The sequence below is a fragment of the Triplophysa rosa genome, linkage group LG7 (assembly GCF_024868665.1).
Source record: "Triplophysa rosa linkage group LG7, Trosa_1v2, whole genome shotgun sequence".
Lineage (NCBI taxonomy): Eukaryota > Metazoa > Chordata > Actinopteri > Cypriniformes > Nemacheilidae > Triplophysa > Triplophysa rosa.
Genome location: NC_079896.1, coordinates 21,356,583 through 21,375,893, shown reverse-complemented (window position 1 = coordinate 21,375,893; position 19,311 = coordinate 21,356,583). Strand labels below are relative to the sequence as shown.

Sequence of the window (19,311 nt, the reverse complement as noted above, 5' to 3'; positions counted from 1 at the left end):
CAGTAGTGAACACACGCACAGCAAGTCGAGAACACACGTACACCAGGAGCAGTGGGCACCTATCACTGCAGTGCCCGGGGAGCATGTAGGGATAACCTCAGTCGTTACCCTGGGAATCGAACCGGCAACCTTCTGGTCACGAGTCCGACTCTCTAACCATTACAACTGGTTAATGGTTAATACAGTATATAGTTAACTGATCTCCTCCACAGACAAATGCTTTCAACAAAACACAAGTCTATTAGAATGACAGCAGAAATATGGAATTCTTAGGACAATTGAAGCAATCTACGTGACTCCAATGAGCAGCATCGGGCAGCAAGCTGCCAATCATCCACACAGCTGGGTCAAACCAGATCAAACTGCTTTATTTGTGGAGAAGACCTCTGCCAATACTAATGAGCATAAAGGCTTCAAACACGGGCAAGTCCATCTAGAACCTGTATTCATTTCACGTTGATGGCTTCAGGTGGAGGTTTATCTTTCAAGTTTCCTCATATAATAGACATATTACACATCACAACACATTTATTACAGTATCAGAAACCACTCCAGTCGGCATTGTCATTTTTCTCTTCAGAAGAAGAAAAGAACGTATTGAGATAAACACAAATAGAAAACTGTAAAACCATTTAAGGTCAACATAAAGAACATGATTTTTATCCAGTCAGAAGTTTCACTGCAATTCATAATATTATTGCTTCGGTTTTCCAAACACAAGAGTTAAACAAATCCATAACAATGTTGACAAGGTCTTATCTAGAAATATATTAAAACAGATGTACACATCCATTGTGCTCTTTACTGTCTTTGATGGTGTACTTCCCCATCTCTTCACAATACTCAAGTCATTCAGGTCAGAAAAGGTTTAAACTGCTAAACAGAGAAGGGCAGAAAAACAATCATTGACAAAACATCATGTACAAACTCAGCAAAGTACTGGGAGCCAAATGTGAAATACTGTGATCCGAAAGGCTTCCGTGTCCCTTGACAGACAGCTCAAAAAGCTTTGAAAAGTGACGTTTGCACATCTTTAAATTCCCTTATTGAATGCTTTTTAAACTGCACGTCTACAATTGGGCTGTCGTGGTTGGTATTTTACAGTATTTTACAATTGGCACCTTATGATTAAGGCTTAATTCTCAATCTGGCTTGATTATGAAATGATAGATCATGCAAGAGAATGAAACAAAACAAAACCTGAGTCAGTTCTTCCAAAAGTTCACAATTCCAAATGCACCCATTCCTGGTGTAAAGACCATAGTGACTAATCTTTAAATGTGTTATTGTGAAGCACAACAATCAATCCACAAAAAAACCAAAACTAAATAAAAACAATTCATGGTTAACTTAGGCCTATAGCCATTGGCTTTTTTTAGAAACATTAGTTAGCGTGGATTATCAGGGAACACCGATGTTGATCTCTGATAATCCTATTGATGTATTTATTTTTGTTTTAGAATATACATAATATATAGGTAAGCCCTCAAAAGAAGTTTGGCTAGTATAACGTGTTGAATATTGTTATAATATCTATAGTACCTATAAATAGGTGTTTTTTAATGAATTTATTCATGCTGTTTATGGTAAAAACATGCCAGATTGTGCAGAAGATTAGCATTATTCTAACATTTTATTCATATATAAATTATAAGTATAGATTGTCCATTTGACTCGATTGCAATTTCAAAGGAGGTAAATGGAAAAACGTTTGTTTATATATATAAAAGTCAGTTCATTTGAAACTAAACCCTGTGAACCTCTCGGAATTCATTTTTCTAAGTTTCGGAGGCAGATGACCATCCATTCTTCCTCCAATTCCGACTCCGCCCACTCCCACACCTCCAGCCAACCTTTGGAGCTTTGGCGGAAGGTCTGTAACTGATTGGCTGATGGGTTCAACTCCGCCCAGCTTGGGAGCCAGCCTGTCCTCCATAGGGCCAAGCACAGAACTGATTGACTGAAGCCTCTCTTCTGCCACACCTGGAGCCGAGCTGATTCGCTGGAGTTTGACTGGAAGGTCCCCCAGGTTGTAGGTGATCTCCGAGCTCATGCGTAGGAGCTTGCGAGGCATCCCGTCCCGGATGGGGATGTCGCGCCCCGTTAGCCTCTGAAGTTTGGCGGGCAGTTTGGTGGTGGGCATGGGGGTCGCTATATTGACGGAGCCAGTTTCCGCGTCGCTCTGAAGTTCCAGACCCTCCAGCATGCCGCTGCCTTCAGTAACCCCCCCTGCGCTGTGGCAGAGCGAGGGGGCTGTCAGAGGGGAGGACAGTAGCAAGCTGTCCTCCTGCTCTTTAACGCTGTGCGGCGGCGTGGGAACCTCGAAGGTGCCGTGGAACTGCGAATAGTCGACTTTGAAGAAGCCCTCCTCCAGAGAAATGACTGGGAAAAAACGGTGACCCCAAAGGACCTCATCCTCTGTGTACGAGGTGCGAGCCTGGCATGTCATACCTGGGATCATAAAAGAAGAAAATCCTTAATATTCTGTTGTACTTTCATTTAAGGAAAATGGTTTAGAAATTCCATGCAGATGTCAACCTTAAGATGAAAAAAATCTAGTTTTTACCAAAGGTTTTCATCATACTGATAGGTCAGATGTCAATATTTGGTGGTAAATAGCCACGTTAAGTCTCTCCAAAAGTTTGTAACGCATAGTTTTCCATAGTCATGTAAGGGCGTTTTCAGATTGGGGAGGATTGTTCCTGCGCCTCCCGCAGCGTTGGTTTGGTTTCACACTCACCTTGATTCTATCGAACCCTGGTGCGTTTGCGTTCATCTTACGTCATCACAACATGCATGGCGCGTGATAGAAAACAGAATGCAGATTCATATTTTGTGTTTTTGAATAATTTGGTGCTATTATGCGCAGCACAGTAAATGGCTCTTGGGTTTAATTTAAATACGTTGCATGCAGACGGCTTTCTGTTGATGCAGAGAGACTATTTTCAGGAAACAGCGTATTACCATTTATTTGCCGCTCTGACTGGACTCTCACTGCGCGAATGTAATGATCTCGCTCGAATCATCAACGCTACCATCTCATTTGTTTTATTGAAGTAAATACATCAGGTAGTCTCGGGTTCGGTAACAGCTTTCACATTAGCGATCTTTCATGCGAACCGTGCCCCGTTCCGAACCAAACTTCAAGTGTGAAAGCCACCTAAGTGAATGGTCGCATCCATAACGGTCCCTATTCAACATAAATGGGCGCTTGAAAATGAAAATAAAATAACTATTTTGTGATCTATAAAGAGCCATCCATTTGTTGGGTATTATTGCTTCTGGTTTGTACATTTTAATTCACCGAAATCCTAGAAAGTATGTTTCTCTCGCATACTTTTTTTTGTCACATCCACCAACACATTCATTTCCCACACTTTTGAAACAAAACATACATACATACTGATATTTTTCATCTACAGTGGTTTAGTTGAGTGACTAAAACTAATAGTTGCATTACTGACACTGTGTACACGCACGCACGCACGCACGCACGCACACACACACACGCACGCACACACACGCACGCACACACACGCTTTGGTTGACTATCCCCGTGGGGACAGTCCATAGGCGTAATGTTTTTTATACTGTACAAACTGTATATTCTATCCCCTATCCCTAAACCTAAAGATCATAGAACACTTTTTGCATTTTTAGATTTGTAAAAAATATTGTTATGTACAATTTATTCGTTTTTTTGCCCGTGGGGACCTCAAATTTGGTCCCCACGGTGACACGAGTCCCCATGTGTTGGTGTGTATTCAGGTTTAGGTCCCCACCGGGATATACAAACATGAACACGCACACACACACGCGCACACACACACACGCACGCACGCACGCACACACACACACAGGCAACGTTTACTGTTGAGCAACACCCATGGAGACGTCTGTTCACGGTCCATTTGGTTGGATGAAAACAAGAGCTTTATCTGTAGGAAATTGATTAGATCTGTGTATCGCCAACACGGACGAACATCCCTTCTTAATTAAAGCGTGTAAAACCCTCACTATAAAGAGCTCGTTTTATTAAACCCCCTAACAAGCAAACACATTCGCAACACAGCCTTCTCCATAAGTCATCAATTAATGAAAAATCGAAGATAAGACAATCGTCAATCTGAAAAGTAACATTGTGCGTAATACAGAGTACCCTTACTGTATCTTTTTGATATTCACCCGGAAAATTTGAGGAGTTTGCTCCTCAAGACAGACTGTGAGGACATTGTTCATTTGAAGAGCAGGAAAGGTGTTTAGAAAGCGGTGAGACTACAGCGCAGCTCTCCTGACAGAAAGAACCAAGCGCAGTCTAAAAAAAGAGTCTAGCTGTTACGGTTTCTGACAACCTCAGACAAAAAAAAAAAAACTCCAGGGAGACAAAACATACATTATACATTTTTGAAAGTCATGATGGTTCTTTTTTCTCTCCTCGCCGCATATGACCATCGAGACGCCTACGCTCTACCGCGCGCATAAACACGGTTATCCTTCCTTACTACAGTAAAAATCCTAGCTTTCCAAGCTGACAAATCCTGGGTTTAGATGTATAACATAATATTATTCATCTTATGAAATATTTAACAGGCTTTCCGCTGTCAGCTGGAAGAGGGAAAGGTAAGGGCTCTGCAAGTCGAAATCAGGTCTGGCTCCCCACGAATTCGCCTTACGTAACCGTTCCGTATTCTTCCATTACGACAAATTTCATTTCTGGGTTTGGGAGAAACATTTGCGCACATTAGTCTCTGCCAGGAAAAATGGTATCGCTACACTTCAACGTCTGACAGTTATGAGAACAATTTATATTTCCAAGAGGGATAATCTGTTTCTATGGTGACCGTCATCAAGTGCTCGGTTCTGTTGCCACAGAGGTGCTCTGCCTGACCTGTTTCTGTCATCTCGCTCTCTCTCCATCTCGGTCTTTCTTTCTCTCTCTCTCACTCGCTTTTTGCATTTACATTTATACGTTTGCCCGATGCTTTTGTCAAGGACTGTGTTGCATTTCGGGCATTGTTTACTTGGCTCTATGGGACTCAAACCCGCAACACTGCATTGTTACTGCAAGACCTTGCAGTTGAGCTTCGAGAACTTTGATAATGTCTCCACGTTCCAGTCTATTACTGTTTCTTCCTAACACACCTATTCCACCCACCATAATTAGCATCATGACTCTCCTCCGCTTGCTCTCTTTCTCTCTTTGTCTCTCACTCTGTGGTGTTAGATAACAGTAAACTCTACTATCTGGATGCTCTGAACGGTTATTGACCATGCAGCAGGGCCCGATTCTCTCCTGTATCTCTCTGACACACAGTGTGGGGTCCTGGGGGGATGAGGCTCTGCCTCCCTTTCCATTTCTAGAGGCCCCACGGGACGGTAGCGGAGAGCCGCTGTGTTTACTCTCTCTGCTGAAAGCACACACAATAAAACAGAGATTCTGTAATAACACGCCAGGAATTAAAAATAAACAAAGCCAATACACGCTTTGTTCCGAGCATAGATGGCTGAAATGTGTCCTTGCTGCTCCGTTTGTACTAAAACGCATCAATCTAGCCATTATTCACCGGTGAGGCAGGCAGGTGTCAGACCGGTCAGACCTTCGTGTTGCTATTTTGACCCGCTTGATTTCAGTAATAACATAACTGCTGGAAACATAAATCGCAATTATCGCAATAAATCACTGGATTGTTTATCAACATGATGTACTGTACAATGCCAAGACCACAGGGTGTGATCCGTATACACCTTAAATGAAGTTGCTTTGTATGCAACTGCTTACAAAATGCAAAAACGTAAATGTGTGTGGATCTGTTTGACAGCAACATCTTTGTGTCGGCCCAATTCGTGTCATGCTCTTTTGAGCAAATCTCCTGCATGTCAAAACAAACATATCTCATTACATCTCTCAGTATTTTTCTCTTTTTGTTATTGATGTTAGCGGCAGTTATGGTTTGATGAACATCAAGATAAACGATCTTTTCAAGATCGTCTCAGGAGTTCACTGGTTCATACAATCCTATAAGAGAGATCTTGTTTAACCGTGTCTTGTGCTCAAACCATAATCCATTAAATTGATCATGTTTTCGGATTGCATAAATAGGCAAGAGAGGAAATGATAAATGGTTAGAAAATGGTCTATTCTCTTATCATTCATGTCGTTCCAAACCTTCTTTCTTCATTCCAAAAATTCTTTTTTAAAAAGAGTTTTTTCATTCTAAATAATGGAATCTATATTTTATATACAATATAGATCTCTTCTTCTTTATTATTTTTTTCTTTGTCCACATTTTAGAATCATAGTAAACTCATTAAAATGACAGAATAACACAAATGTTACTATAGGGAATTAATGATTAAAATCCCACATTTTATCATTTTCAAAGTAGCCATGCTTTGCCTAAAGTTCGTGAGAATGTACTCTTGACATTTTACCAACCAGCTTCTTCAGGGGCTTTTCAAACATTATTGAAAGAAATTTTGGGCTTTTATTGTCTGCGCTTTCATCCACTTCAAATTTTTTTAACATTTTTAAAAAATGTTTGTTTTGTAATTTACATTTACGCTTTCGGCAAACGCTTTTATTCAAAACGACTTTCATTGCATTGTCTTATACATTTGTTTCTGACTACGTGCAATCCCCTGGTATCAAACCCATGACCTTGGCATTGCTAGTGCCATGCTCTAACCACTGAGCCAGTAATGAAAGAAAATACATTGTTGGCACAGTTACATTTTCTTTACAAAACTAATATCAAACATTTAAGCATATGCATGTGAACAGTTGACCAGTAGTGTATTTTTTTATTTCATGAATAATTGGTCAAGCTGTCACAAAATTTAAGTTAAGTTTTATATAAGATAAAGGAGCACTTTTTTCATTTTGAGCATTGGAAGTGATGTTGCTAGTCCACAAACGAACACGTGTTGAAGATGCTACTATAAAATGTAAAGATTCATTTCAGAGCAAAAAATAAATAAACTACTTATTGAGTAAAGTGCTCAATAATTTGTCTCAATAGGAATTATTCAAAATAGTCTGCAATAATGAGATCAATACATAATTATTATAACAAATAAAAATATCCCAAAATGTTAATGCCTAATAGGATGAATTTCTTCATTGTGCTTCTAATTTTCATTTTTAGACACTAGTCATTACTGTACTTATTCATATTACTATTCATTGTTAGATGTGCCTTGTCATTTGGAGACACTGTGTTTCGTTTCTTACCCACACAGTGAGAAATGACAGTAAACATGACTTGACAAAAGTTTCTGAACAATTCAGGTAGCATTCTCTTGTAGGGTTGCGAGAGATATTTTCCATATTCAAAAAAATATGGGACACATAAACAATATGGGACATGATGACTATTGAAAGCTCAAATAAAAATACAAAAAAGTTGTGAGAGGGAGTAATTGTCACATTTTTTTGTGATCTTATTTTAAGTAACGCCTTTAAACATAAATCTAGACCTATATTAATTGGATTCTGTATCGGTTCAATTCCCTGGAAACCTATTGCATGAAAATGTGTCATTCGTACAAAAAAGCATTCCAGGTACATCGTAAGTATGATAATAAAGTAAGTATGATAATAAAGTAAGTACGATTTTGAACTTCCAATCATATATGCTTTAACATTTCTTCGTAATTGTGAAGTTATTTGAAATACAGACAAGATGAATAGTCTTTACAGAAAATGCTCAATAGTTAATACATATTTGAATCTTCTTTGTTTTGTAAAATTCCGCTATATTTGAATGTTTTGCCAGTTTCAAGGGGGCTGTTTTATGTGAAATGCAGTAAATAATTCAGCAGATGTGAATGCGGACACAGCTGTCATGTTTTTTTTTCCCCCACAGAGCAACGAATGGCTCTGGGCTTGTCCCCAATGAGTCCTTGGCCCGGAAGTCACTGTCTCTCTGCCTAAAAGAAGCTATCGTATTGATGTCAAAATCTTCCTCCAGCCACACAGTGAGACTCATATATGTGACGTTTGAGCTTATAGACCGAATGGAAAAACAGATTTTTTTAAAGATGAAAAGCCACCAGAAAACACACACAAGTTTGTGCTGTATCGCCGCACACACACGTCATAAACCTAGACATAATTACTGGACATAATTAAAAATGTCTAACGACTTATTTGATAAGTAGTAATTAGTGTTTGATTTATGTGGCTGATAAACACAAGTTCTGTCTCCATACTTCAGACAGCCGGTACGACTTTACTGTATGGAGAACGCTTAAGAAGGGGCCGATTTAGTTGCTATGGAAACTGATTCACAATGGGGAGAACAGAGTGCTGACTAACTGTACATAATTCAGTTTTTTCTGTTTCTTTTCTTTTTTTACCCACAAATCCCTCCACTTTGTGTGGGCGGAATAATCAGATGGCACGTCCACGAGGAACAGTATATGATTTCATTCTATAATGTTTTTCTCTTATTCTTTTTCAATTAATTCACACCATTGTAGCCTTTGAGTGGTATGTGTGTACGTTGCCAGATTGGTATGTTTCTATTGTGTGTACAGACTTCTACGTGCCTGTATTTCTGTAAATCGATATGTTTCATGCCGCAGGGTGAGAAACTAAAGGTGAGTTGTGATTTGATTGACAGGTGCCTTAATCTTCAAGCATGCCAGACTCAGAACCATGAGGCAGAGAGAAAAGCGTGAGACTAACTTTGTGTATCACATCTTCTTACATAATATCTCTCTCTTTATTGTAGAAGACACTGATGTACAATCTTTTAAATAGTTAAAAGCTAACACACCAGCCAACCTGCTTCTTCAAAATGACTCACACATACTATTTACAGTTAGACACATGTCTATAACACACCACCCCTCAAATACTCCACTCTTGACTGGGGACAATAAATGTGCTAGGGCTGAAACGAGTAACTCGAGTAATTCGAATACAAAAAAATAATCGAGGCAATTTTTGTTGCCTCGAAGCCTCGTTTAATCCATTTAACTACAGTCCACACGGAGCACTGCGTTTCCCCACGGACCGTTATTACTGACGCACAGCCCGCTAAACTCTATTCATGTTACAGGGCTCTCAAGTCTCCCGCATTCACCGTGAGACACGAATTTTAGTCTGTTCACACGCTCACATGTGTTTCTCATGCTGATAAATAACTGATAGCTTATTGAAATGGTGATCTGCTATTTTACTTAGTTTTAGTCTATTTTGCGAGTGAAACTTGTTTTCCGGCTGCATTGAGTCCATCAAACTAGATGCGGACTTGTGGATGCCGAATCCTGTTTTTTATGTCATCTGACTGTTCTGCGTGAATGAACTGCACAGTTTAACGTGCTACTAGGACCGGTTCACCAAATCGGACTGAATCGTTCGAAACGGTTCGCGTCTACAAAAAGCACTTATCCACAAATTCCTTCAGTTACTCACTTTTGACATGTATGAAAACCCATCCGACTCAAAATAAACCAGCCAGTATCAACGACTTTTCAGTAAATCCAACAGTACACTACTACATGCTGGACTGAACTGTTAAGCACGAGCGGAGAAGCTATTCAAGTTATAGCTAAGCTAGCTGATATTGTGAGCATGCGTGCAGTGGCGTGTTCTATCGAACGCTCCGCCTAGAGCGATCCTCGTTCTCGATTCAAGAATCGGTTGCCACAGTTTTCGGATCACCACTGAACCAACCGAGAGCTGATACGTAATGATTCTGATTTGTGAACCGGTTCAACATATAAGAAACTACATTTGCAACATGAACATAAACATCTGAACACAGATCACACTTTTTAATGGTCATAAATATTTGTACAAACATATTCTTTATGAGAAGCAAGCGGATTCCTTTAATCGCTCTCGCAGACTAGAAGAATCTAGAGTCACGAGAACCGTTTCTGTCGGGCATGTCCGATTTGTAGGGATGTAACGATTCACCGTGAGCCGGTTGAAAATCGGTTATAATGAGTGACGATTCAATTCGGTTGAGGCTTGAACTGAATCGCAATACATTCTTTGAACAGCAGGGGCCGCTATTTTCACTGCAAACCTAAACGTGGCTATAAAGCACATTGGAAAGATGTTTAGGACTTTATTACTGCCTTATCACTGTACGTAAACCAATGTGCAGCGCCGTTTACGTTCATGCCACTGCTAGAGCGGTTCTCGTTCTCGAGTCAAGAGCCGGTTCGCAACAGATTTCGATTCAGCAGTACACGAACCGAAGAGCCGCTTCTTTCGGTCACGTCCGAGTCGGTCCGACAGACTGACTGAGTGAGAACCGATGAGCTTAGCTAGTGAGCATGCGTGATTCACCGTGAGGCTACAGAACAGTGTGGACAACTGATGCTGTGCTAATGTTACGAGCGCACGTGAACCGAGTACTTAAAATATATGGGGCAATCTGGCAAAGCGTAAGTTTATTTAATAACACATAAATCGTATTGAATTATGCATGGATCATATAGTTTCTGTAAAATGCTGATGAAGATTAATTATTCACTTTTTATCTTTAAGACTTAAAATGTCATAGTTTGCTGCACTTCACTTTGCCTATTTGGGTGCTTTAGTTGCAAAATGTATATGTAAGAAACAGATCATGACGTGATGTGTTAACTGACAGAAGTTATGATTACTGGTTTTGGTTTTATATTTGAATGTGCCGAGTGTATTTTCATCCCAGCCGGTAGGGATGATAGACTTGACGTGTTTCGTTAGGGCGAGTGACGTCATTACGTCACTAACGTCAGCGCGTAAGAGAATCGGTGAACCGGTCTTTTGTACCGGTTCATTGAAACGAACTGTCCGAAAGAACCGGTTCGCAGAAAAGAGCCGGACTTCCCATCACTACGTGCTACACGCGCGATGCTCATAAATTTATCTGCGTCTGCGCCGAATGAGGACATGAACACATGAACTTTACCTCCAGAGTTGCTCTGAGAGTTTATTTCACGAACATGTTATTGTTTGAGTGAAGAAACAGACATACTAAAAAATAAGCGCCTTCCGACAACCTGCCAAAATAAAAGCTGCGCTAATATTATAAAGACCTGCGCTAATATTATAAAGACTTTTAAGCGTTAGGACCCATGGCTTTTAGCATATATACTTTCCAGCAGAGAGACGTTGGAGAGAAAGTCTAAAAATCACCCTCTAGGAGGATGCTTTGATTCGGATCAGTATGTGAGTAACATACTAACATACCAAGATATGTTGTTGTTGTAATATTAGCTGTGTGACGGAGCAGTTTTGAGCGTCATTGATTATCTGGAACCGCTTTAATATTGTACTCGTCCAGATAACGTTGAGAGAGAGAGAGCGAGAGCACGTTGGAGCTGAAACTGGAGAGCGAGCGAGAGTGCGTATTACTCTTTTACTCAATGATGAATAAACTTTCAGTTAATCTGCGGGTCACATGTGTTCCGCACCGGACAGCACGATCTGTACGGATCACGGATCATCCCACGATCTGTTTCACCACTATACCGCAGGGGAGAGGAAGAGGAAACGCGCGTTGTAGAGTTGTTTGTCCGTTTAGGGCTGCTGTACAAAACATGGTGGCGAATTCAATGCATGTAGGGCCGCTCTGTATGTAGATATAAACAGCTTATTCTAAGGTATTACAAACATAATGGTTCATTACGTAAGGTCTTTATACACCTCTGAAGAAATAGTTTTGAATATTATATTGCATTTCCGTCAATAGATCCTCCTAAAAATGCTGTATTGTTCCTTTAAGAGACCTGTCTTATTTTCTCTTGTATATTTAGTACTGCTTTTTAATAAAGAAAAAGTACTTTTTATCCGAATACCCGATTAATCGATGGAAATTCAGTAGAATACTCGATTAGTAAAAGAATCGATAGCTGCAGCCCTAAAATGTGCAAAAAAACAACAACTACAGACACACAATACAAATGTAGCTCAAAATACAGATACTGAGAAACTAAACTCAGCTGCATTAGAAGACTTGTAAAGTATTGGAATATGAAATGCTGTTCACAATTCAATCAAAATGAATGGAGATTTTTTTCAATTTCTTATATTCCTAGAATATAACATTCTTATCATAATTTGGGAAATCTTTTGTAAAAAAATGGCTGCACATTTGTGGTGCAAATAAAAACATAACCATGTTTAAAAAAAATTATATTTTCTTTTTATATCTCTGCTTGGAAATATTGGGCCATTGTTATGGGCCATACAGTGGTATGTGAATTAAATTTCAAATGACTCTAGACGTACATTTTACATTGGCGGATCTTCTGAATTTTTGGCATGTGAGCCTATTTGTTACGTCACTGAGCTGTCTAATGTACTTCATACTGCATATGTGTGATCATGAAGACTTACCGGTGGTTTCCACGATCCCCTCTAAGATAACCACTATCTCAAATTGCTCTGTTTGCATGGACCTGAGCGAGAGGTCATAGAACGGGCTCTTGGAGTCGATCACATGGCAGATCGTCAGAGGGGAAACTAAGAAAAGCTGGTCAGCTCCGGTACTGAAACCAACGTCCAACTCAAGCTGATCCAAAGGCAAAAACTCTCCTTCGGGAGTCTGGCGGGACTAAAGAAATCAAGAGCAGACAAAGAACCATTTAGAATAATTACAATTGTGAGGTTGATCATTTACCTTTACTAATGTACACATGGGGAACATATATTTGTATGCAAATGCTTTGGCAGTACAAATGTAAAGTGTTTTCCATGCTATTAAAACACACTTATAGTAAAATTGAATTGAATGTGAAATTGAGCGAGAGGGAGGGAGGGAGGGAGGGAGAGAGAGAGAGAGAGAGAGAGAGAGAGAGAGAGACAGAGAGACAGAGAGAGGAGGAGCGAGAGAAAACTGGTCTTCTGCATCTACAGTGACTGAAAGGGTAAGACTGCATCCACAGGTCAAAGCAGATCAATACTTTGTCCATTATAAGTAGCCAAAATCTAATTACAGCTTCTATCTCCTTTGCCTGATAATCTGAGGTAAAGCTTCCACAGTGGTTAGACTGATGTTAGAATGATTATACTGAGATTTAATTATGTAAATTAATTATGAAATACAGTTATGTAACCTCACTATAATATGATGTGTGAGGAGTTTCGATCTTGTTTCTTTGTTTTAATTGGTTACAGTTGCATACTCACTTTGAGCAGTTTGCAGCGTATTTGCGCGGAGACCATATGGCTGTTGCGCAGGTTACCCACTCGGAACATGAGAGTCAGTTTGCCGTCACGCATGGAAATAACCGCGTGCTCGCTGAACATCAGCGTCTCCGCCCGTTTCTTCGGCTGGGACATCTTGATGAACATGCAACCGATGAGAAAAGCGTCCACTATAGAGCCCAGGATGGACTGGAAGAGGAATAGAATGATGCCCTCCGGACATTTGTCTGTAATGTACCGGTAACCGTAACCGATAGTGGCCTCGGTTTCGATGAAGAACAGAAAAGCTGAGGGAAAGTTGTGCACGTTGGCCACGCACGGTGTGTACTTATCATCGTGGGCCTGGTTGAGGTCTCCGCGTATAAAGGCGATGACCCACCACATAGAGGCCATGAAGAGCCACGCCACCGTGTAGGTAAGGATGAAGATGAAAAGATTCCAGCGCCATTTGAGGTCCACGAGCGTGGTGAACAGGTCCGACAGGTACCGGCTGGTTTCGCCTCCCAGGTTCCCGTGCTGGACGTTACATCGGCCCTTCTTGTCCACAAAGCGCTGACGTTTCCTTTTCTTCTCGGGTGCCGCTTGATTGAACCCGCCGCCGCTGGACGAGGTCGTCACCACCTGATAATCGTCCCCAAATTTCTTGCGCAACGCTGACATCCTTCGCCGCTAAAGTTATCCCAAATAAAGGAGAATGTCTTGGTGCGCTCGTTCCTGTCAGAATGTTTCACACTTGGGTTGTACAAGTCTCCCGCATTTCTTAGCAGACTATTACAAAAAGTCACAGTGTGGAACGAGCTTTGCAGTCTTAACGCAGGAGTTTTGTTAATAATAGCGCGCTTGTTTTGGGACAGAACGCTGCAAGTCTCTCCCCCGAATCCGCATAACTAAATAAGACTCAGTCCGCCAACGCTATTAAACGTGAAAAATATGGATCTGAGTAATTTTTTTATCTATGATTGGCTTGGCGCAGTGTAGCACAAGTGCGTTGGCACCCTCCTCCACCTTCCCCAGGTGTATCACACCAAATTGATAAGACGCGAGCTGGTTGACGCCCAAACGATCCTATCCAAGTTTTCACTCACCGCCGTTCTTCGTAGTTGCCAGGCGCTGCGATCTTTTATCTGCTCCGGCTCGGCTTCTCATCGTTTTCGGTTTCTGCGCACTGCGCGCCTCGTGCTCTCAAACTCCATCTCCAGCCCCGACAAATAAGAGAAACTTCTCGGAGAGGGTGGTGGAGCTGGGAGGTGGGGGAGGAATGAACACGTGCTCTTGTGTTGGATACCTCTTTTTTTTCTTTTTGCTGCGCTTGTAATACGTCTCTCTCTCATTCTATGAACCGTGCAACACATAACGTAATCTATAAAGATACGCGTTTACCACCGATTTATCAGAAAATAATTCCATGTCCAGCTTGTAATATATTGGGTTCTTTGTGTGCCAAAATGATGGATGGAGACAATACGGGTGATTAATAAACTGTCACATCACATTTAATAAACCTCGGAAAGCATACTGTTATGATCATAGCTCATTTATGACCCAGTATTAAACGTCATGTTTTTACACTCTTGAAGCACTCACTACCTCCTTGTTTGGCACCCATTTGTCCGGTTTGAGGTATCCCATCTGTTCCCATATCAAGCCAGGCAGGGTGCTAGAAGATAAGGGCTCTATTAGTGTGTTATTTTGGAATCATGTAAATCGCTCCCAGCCTGTAATGGACTGACTCTGTTGCTGTGTAAGTGTCAGTACTATCCACAATGGAAGACTGTGGACTGTGACAGAGCGGGCTTTCTCTCTCTCTCTCTCTCTCTCTCTGCCTTTCTCTCCCACATCACTTCTGAGCTTTATTATATATCCTATAATAGGTTTCACACTCACACATACACGGTGTGCATTTGTGTGTGTGTACTACTGTAGCTATTTTAGCAGCAGAGACAAATACAGCCCTTGCTTAAGGTTGAGAAATTCAAAGTCGATGGTTATTTAAGTCCTTTTGCTGAAACCACTTATTTAGGTCTTTTTTCCTCTTAAAGACATGCGCCATTAGGATGCTTTTTTGCAGTTTGTTGTGAAGTATCGGGTAGAACATGCTTAAGGGTGTTGCACCAAGGACATTCCGGCACACGGAAGCATCAACAGCGGGCTTAGAAAGCATCATGTACTTTAGCAGCTGTCTAAAAGCACCATGGCACACTGTGACTGCAAATTGCAACTGCTTCATGCCAAAAAAGGTTTTCCTCAAGATTCTCCGGAAAACATTCAAATGACCCACAGAAATAATTATCGGGCTGGAACAGGACTGATGGAGCGGAATGAAACATGACAAAACATGCCCAGACAGCTTCTAATGATGTCGCCGGTGAGAGCGACACATTATGGTTTTAATAATGTGAGAGGACTTTTACCACCGCTGGCGGAGTAACTAAAACGCCCTCTTGCCCTCTTTGACTCTTGACAAGAAAATGCCTATTTGTTTACTAAATAGATTCATCAGCACAGCGGGAAGCTAATGACAGGTTGGAAAGGTCCAATCAGTAACAGCTATTCCTCTCATGTGATAATCAGATGGCAGACTTGTTCAAAGCGGTGGCCTTTAAAAGCTCTGACATTAAACATTCTTGTCCCCAGTGCTTAGAAAGAGGATCTGAGTGAAGACTGCACCAACATATAAAAATCAACCGTCCTTTACTTTATACTTCCGTCTAGAATCAGAAGCATTTCACAGTCTGGGTTTTAGGTCGTGATTTAGGAGAACTGCTTTCGGCTATTTAAAATGCATTTTGTTATGTAACTTGAAGACTCATTACGTGACAAAAAGATCCCACACATATTTGTTTAACAAAAGTCTTAACTGGGTACATGACTTGCATTACCACATAACACAGCCTTTCACACAAAAATGACAATTCTGTCATCATTTATCTACTCCCTTGTCATTTAGAACACGTATGAACACAAAAGATGTTTGAAGAATGTTGGTAACCGAACAATGGCGGTACCCATTTTGAATTGCATTGGTTTTGTGTCCATACAATAGAAGTCAATGGGTACCGCCTTTGTTTGGTTACCAACATTCTTCAAAATATCTTCTTTTGTGTTCTGCGGAAGAACCAAGTCATACAGGTTTGAAATGAACATGGGGGTGAGCAAATTATGACAGAATTTTCATTTGTGGGTAAACTATCCCTTAAAAGTTTAGACTTCCATTCATACAAATATAAATAATGCACAATTATATTCTTTTACAATCTATCGCTACTGGAGTACATTTCTTGAAAATGTGATTGATTTTTAACATACGACAATATTATGTATATATTTATAATGTCGTTTCAAATCAAATCATTCTTTCCTTTAAAAAACACACAACAAAGAAATGCCATGAATTTCTCCCTGCATTCTATTCCCATGCTTCTGAATTAGGTTTGCTTCTCCTTTGCCTTGTTATCTCTCAACCCCTCTCCTTGTGAATCTCTCCATATGACAAATTTCTCTACTCTTCCATCTGTAGCATGTTCTACCCATAGCCACCCACTCCACTCTTCCTCCTCTCTCTCTCTCTCTCTCTCTTTCCCTCATTGCCTCCACCCCCACCAAGGGAGAGAAGCAAGCTCTCCGTGAAAGCATTTGAAGAGAGCACATTTTGCTGTGCTCAGAAACACCCAGACAGGAATAGCACAATGTCCTGAGAGCACATATCTCTCTCTATTTCCTGGACAGGTCTGATGATTCATACACATAGAGAGTGTGATCTTGGACAGTAAGTTCATGTAAAACAGGTTACATGAGAGCGGACCCCCAACACTGCTCTTAAGGCCCTCGCTGACGGTCTCGCTCCAGGAGATGCGTAGTGGAATGTGTTTACATTGCGCAGATCCTGTTTACCGGGCCGTTGATTAAAAGGCCAGGTACGAGAGGATCTAAGCACCCTCCACGATCGATTCCTCCTCCCACTGTTGCATGCTTTACAAAAGGGGCTTTTAGAACGTATTATACGCCTGATATCTAACAGCTTTGATGCTGTTAAGTGCTGTTCAAGACACGTCCAACCCTGAAACGGCATAAGAATACTACTGAGCTCTAAACAATATTAAATGCGTCTCTGGGGCACGTGGTTCTTCAACTTACAGTGTGGCAACAAAAGTGTATTAAAAAGATTATCTTTAACAGCCACGATGCACAACCCCTGGTGGCTTCTAATGGAAAAATCGCTGCCGCGCATTTCCATGGTAACCATCGGTTCGACATCCATGTGTTTACAAACACAAAGCAGATTCCACAGGGTTTATGCGGATTCATTAATTATGAATTTACATCGAACCAAGTGAACGTCACAGCATTATGCATTAATGTGTTCTTCAACTCAGACTGTAATGGGTTGTAAAACGTTTGAGTTAAAAGTAGGAACTGGATTGTGTGTAATCAACATGGCCGTAATTAAAACATTACACAACTGCCCGCATTAGATATTCACATGCCAAAAACCCCCGAAAAAAAACAGCCAGCCTTCTCCAGTCATTTAGACGCTTAGACGCTTTTTGGAAAGAGCAACTCTGCCCTCTGCTGTATGACAGTAAAGCATCATGTATGAGTAAACATGATCAACATGATCTTTGTAACAATGAAAATTGTAAAAGCGCTATATAAAATAAAGTTGAGTTAAACAGGCACACAACGACATAATATTGATGGTATTTAACCCAAAGGCTTAAAAGCTCTTAGTAGTGTATTTTTAGAGTGTATTTTTTCATGGGTTATGATAGTATAGGCTTTATATGTAATGTTATACATTTTTTATTCGCCAAAAGGTTTAATATTTTTAACGCCTTAGCTTGTGTTTCATCATTATTTCACTGTTTACATTAATAGATGGTTGTATATTATAATATAATAGCAGTTGTGTTTGACAATGTTCCACATAGTGTGACAACATGCTCCATTAGTTAACATTAACATTTCTACAATAGGCCTATAGAAGTAGAACATGTTCAAAAGCCTGTTTGTGGCTTTGAATAAAACAATCTGCCAAATGCATAAATGTAAAATAATGTAAAAAAGAAAAAGAGTTTATACAGTCACTTTTATAACAGCTGGTTAAGATTTTAGTTAGGTACATAAAACCTCAGGATGTCATACGTGTTAGCAGGTACTTGATTAAAATATTGACCTTGGGAAAGGCACTTTATAAATAAGAATGATTATTATTATTATTATTATTACAGTATTAATATGTGTCTGCGTCGGGCCGCTCTGTCATTTTCGGTTTGTGTCAAAGGGGGCGCAATGTGAACAAAACGACAGTTAGCGCTAAACACTAAACCCTTTACTGTGTGAGTTCTTAGGAGTCAGACCCCTGTCCTCCACCAGTCCGAAACCCCAATAACCTCAACAACAGGTCCCTCAAGAACCGGCCCCACTTCTGTGCGTCTGCATCTAACCCTTTAAGATCTTTTTTGCTGTTGTGACTTCAAAGAACTGAAGAAAACTTCGCACACCGGCTCCTGTTCTCCAAAAGACCCCGGAGAATAATTCAAAATGAATTCAACCGTTTTTAACACAGACAGTGGTTTATTTTCCAACAGAAGCAGCGAGAGCTTTCTTTCGTGCTGTAATTTGTCCTCTGTGGTGACGGACAGCGGTTTCGAGTCAACGGCGCTGGATGAGCGGAGCGCGTTTATCATGCGCACGGTGCAGATCGCGGTCATGTGCGTGCTCGCGCTCACCGTGGTTTTCGGCATATTCTTTTTAGGCTGTAACTTGCTTATTAAATCCGAGGGCATGATCAACTTTCTGGTCACGGAGAGAAGACCGTCAAAGGACGTTGAAGCGGTTATCGTGGGACCGTACTAGTGCGTAAAAGTTTCCACGGTCGCAGCGCCCTGGATAGAAACGGGACAGGTGGGACGCAAGAGCTGGAAATGGGAGACTCTCTGCCTGGGGAAACTATCCTTGTTCTCCAGAAACTAAGAGATGTTTCAAAAGATCCCCTGGTATGTGTTGTTCCTCCTACCAAATTAGAAAAAACGGAAACTTTTGGATTTTTACAGTTGTTTTTACCACAGAGACAGTCCCCTGAGTGAAATAAGTAATTCAATTGTGGTCATTTGCCGGTTAAAATCTACAACCTTACGATTACCAGCCCAGATATATTT

The 19,311-nt window shown here is 40.7% G+C and overlaps 2 protein-coding genes across 2 annotated transcripts; one reads left to right on the top strand and one right to left on the bottom strand.

Moving 5' to 3' along the window:
• Positions 1 to 319: 319 nt before the first annotated feature.
• Positions 320 to 14,517, bottom strand: kcnj3b (potassium inwardly rectifying channel subfamily J member 3b). Its single transcript, XM_057338399.1, has 3 exons — positions 13,136 to 14,517; positions 12,344 to 12,560; positions 320 to 2,451 (listed from the first exon to the last, which is right to left on the bottom strand). Exons 1-3 carry the CDS (start codon positions 13,811 to 13,813, stop codon positions 1,736 to 1,738), a joined length of 1,611 nt encoding a protein of 536 aa, XP_057194382.1. The 5' UTR covers positions 13,814 to 14,517; the 3' UTR covers positions 320 to 1,735.
• Positions 14,518 to 18,694: 4,177 nt separating this feature from the next.
• On the top strand, positions 18,695 to 19,009 carry rprmb (reprimo, TP53 dependent G2 arrest mediator candidate b). The gene has a single exon (XM_057338957.1). The coding sequence runs from the start codon at positions 18,695 to 18,697 to the stop codon at positions 19,007 to 19,009; it is 315 nt and encodes a 104-aa protein (XP_057194940.1).
• The last annotated feature ends 302 nt before the right edge of the window (positions 19,010 to 19,311 follow it).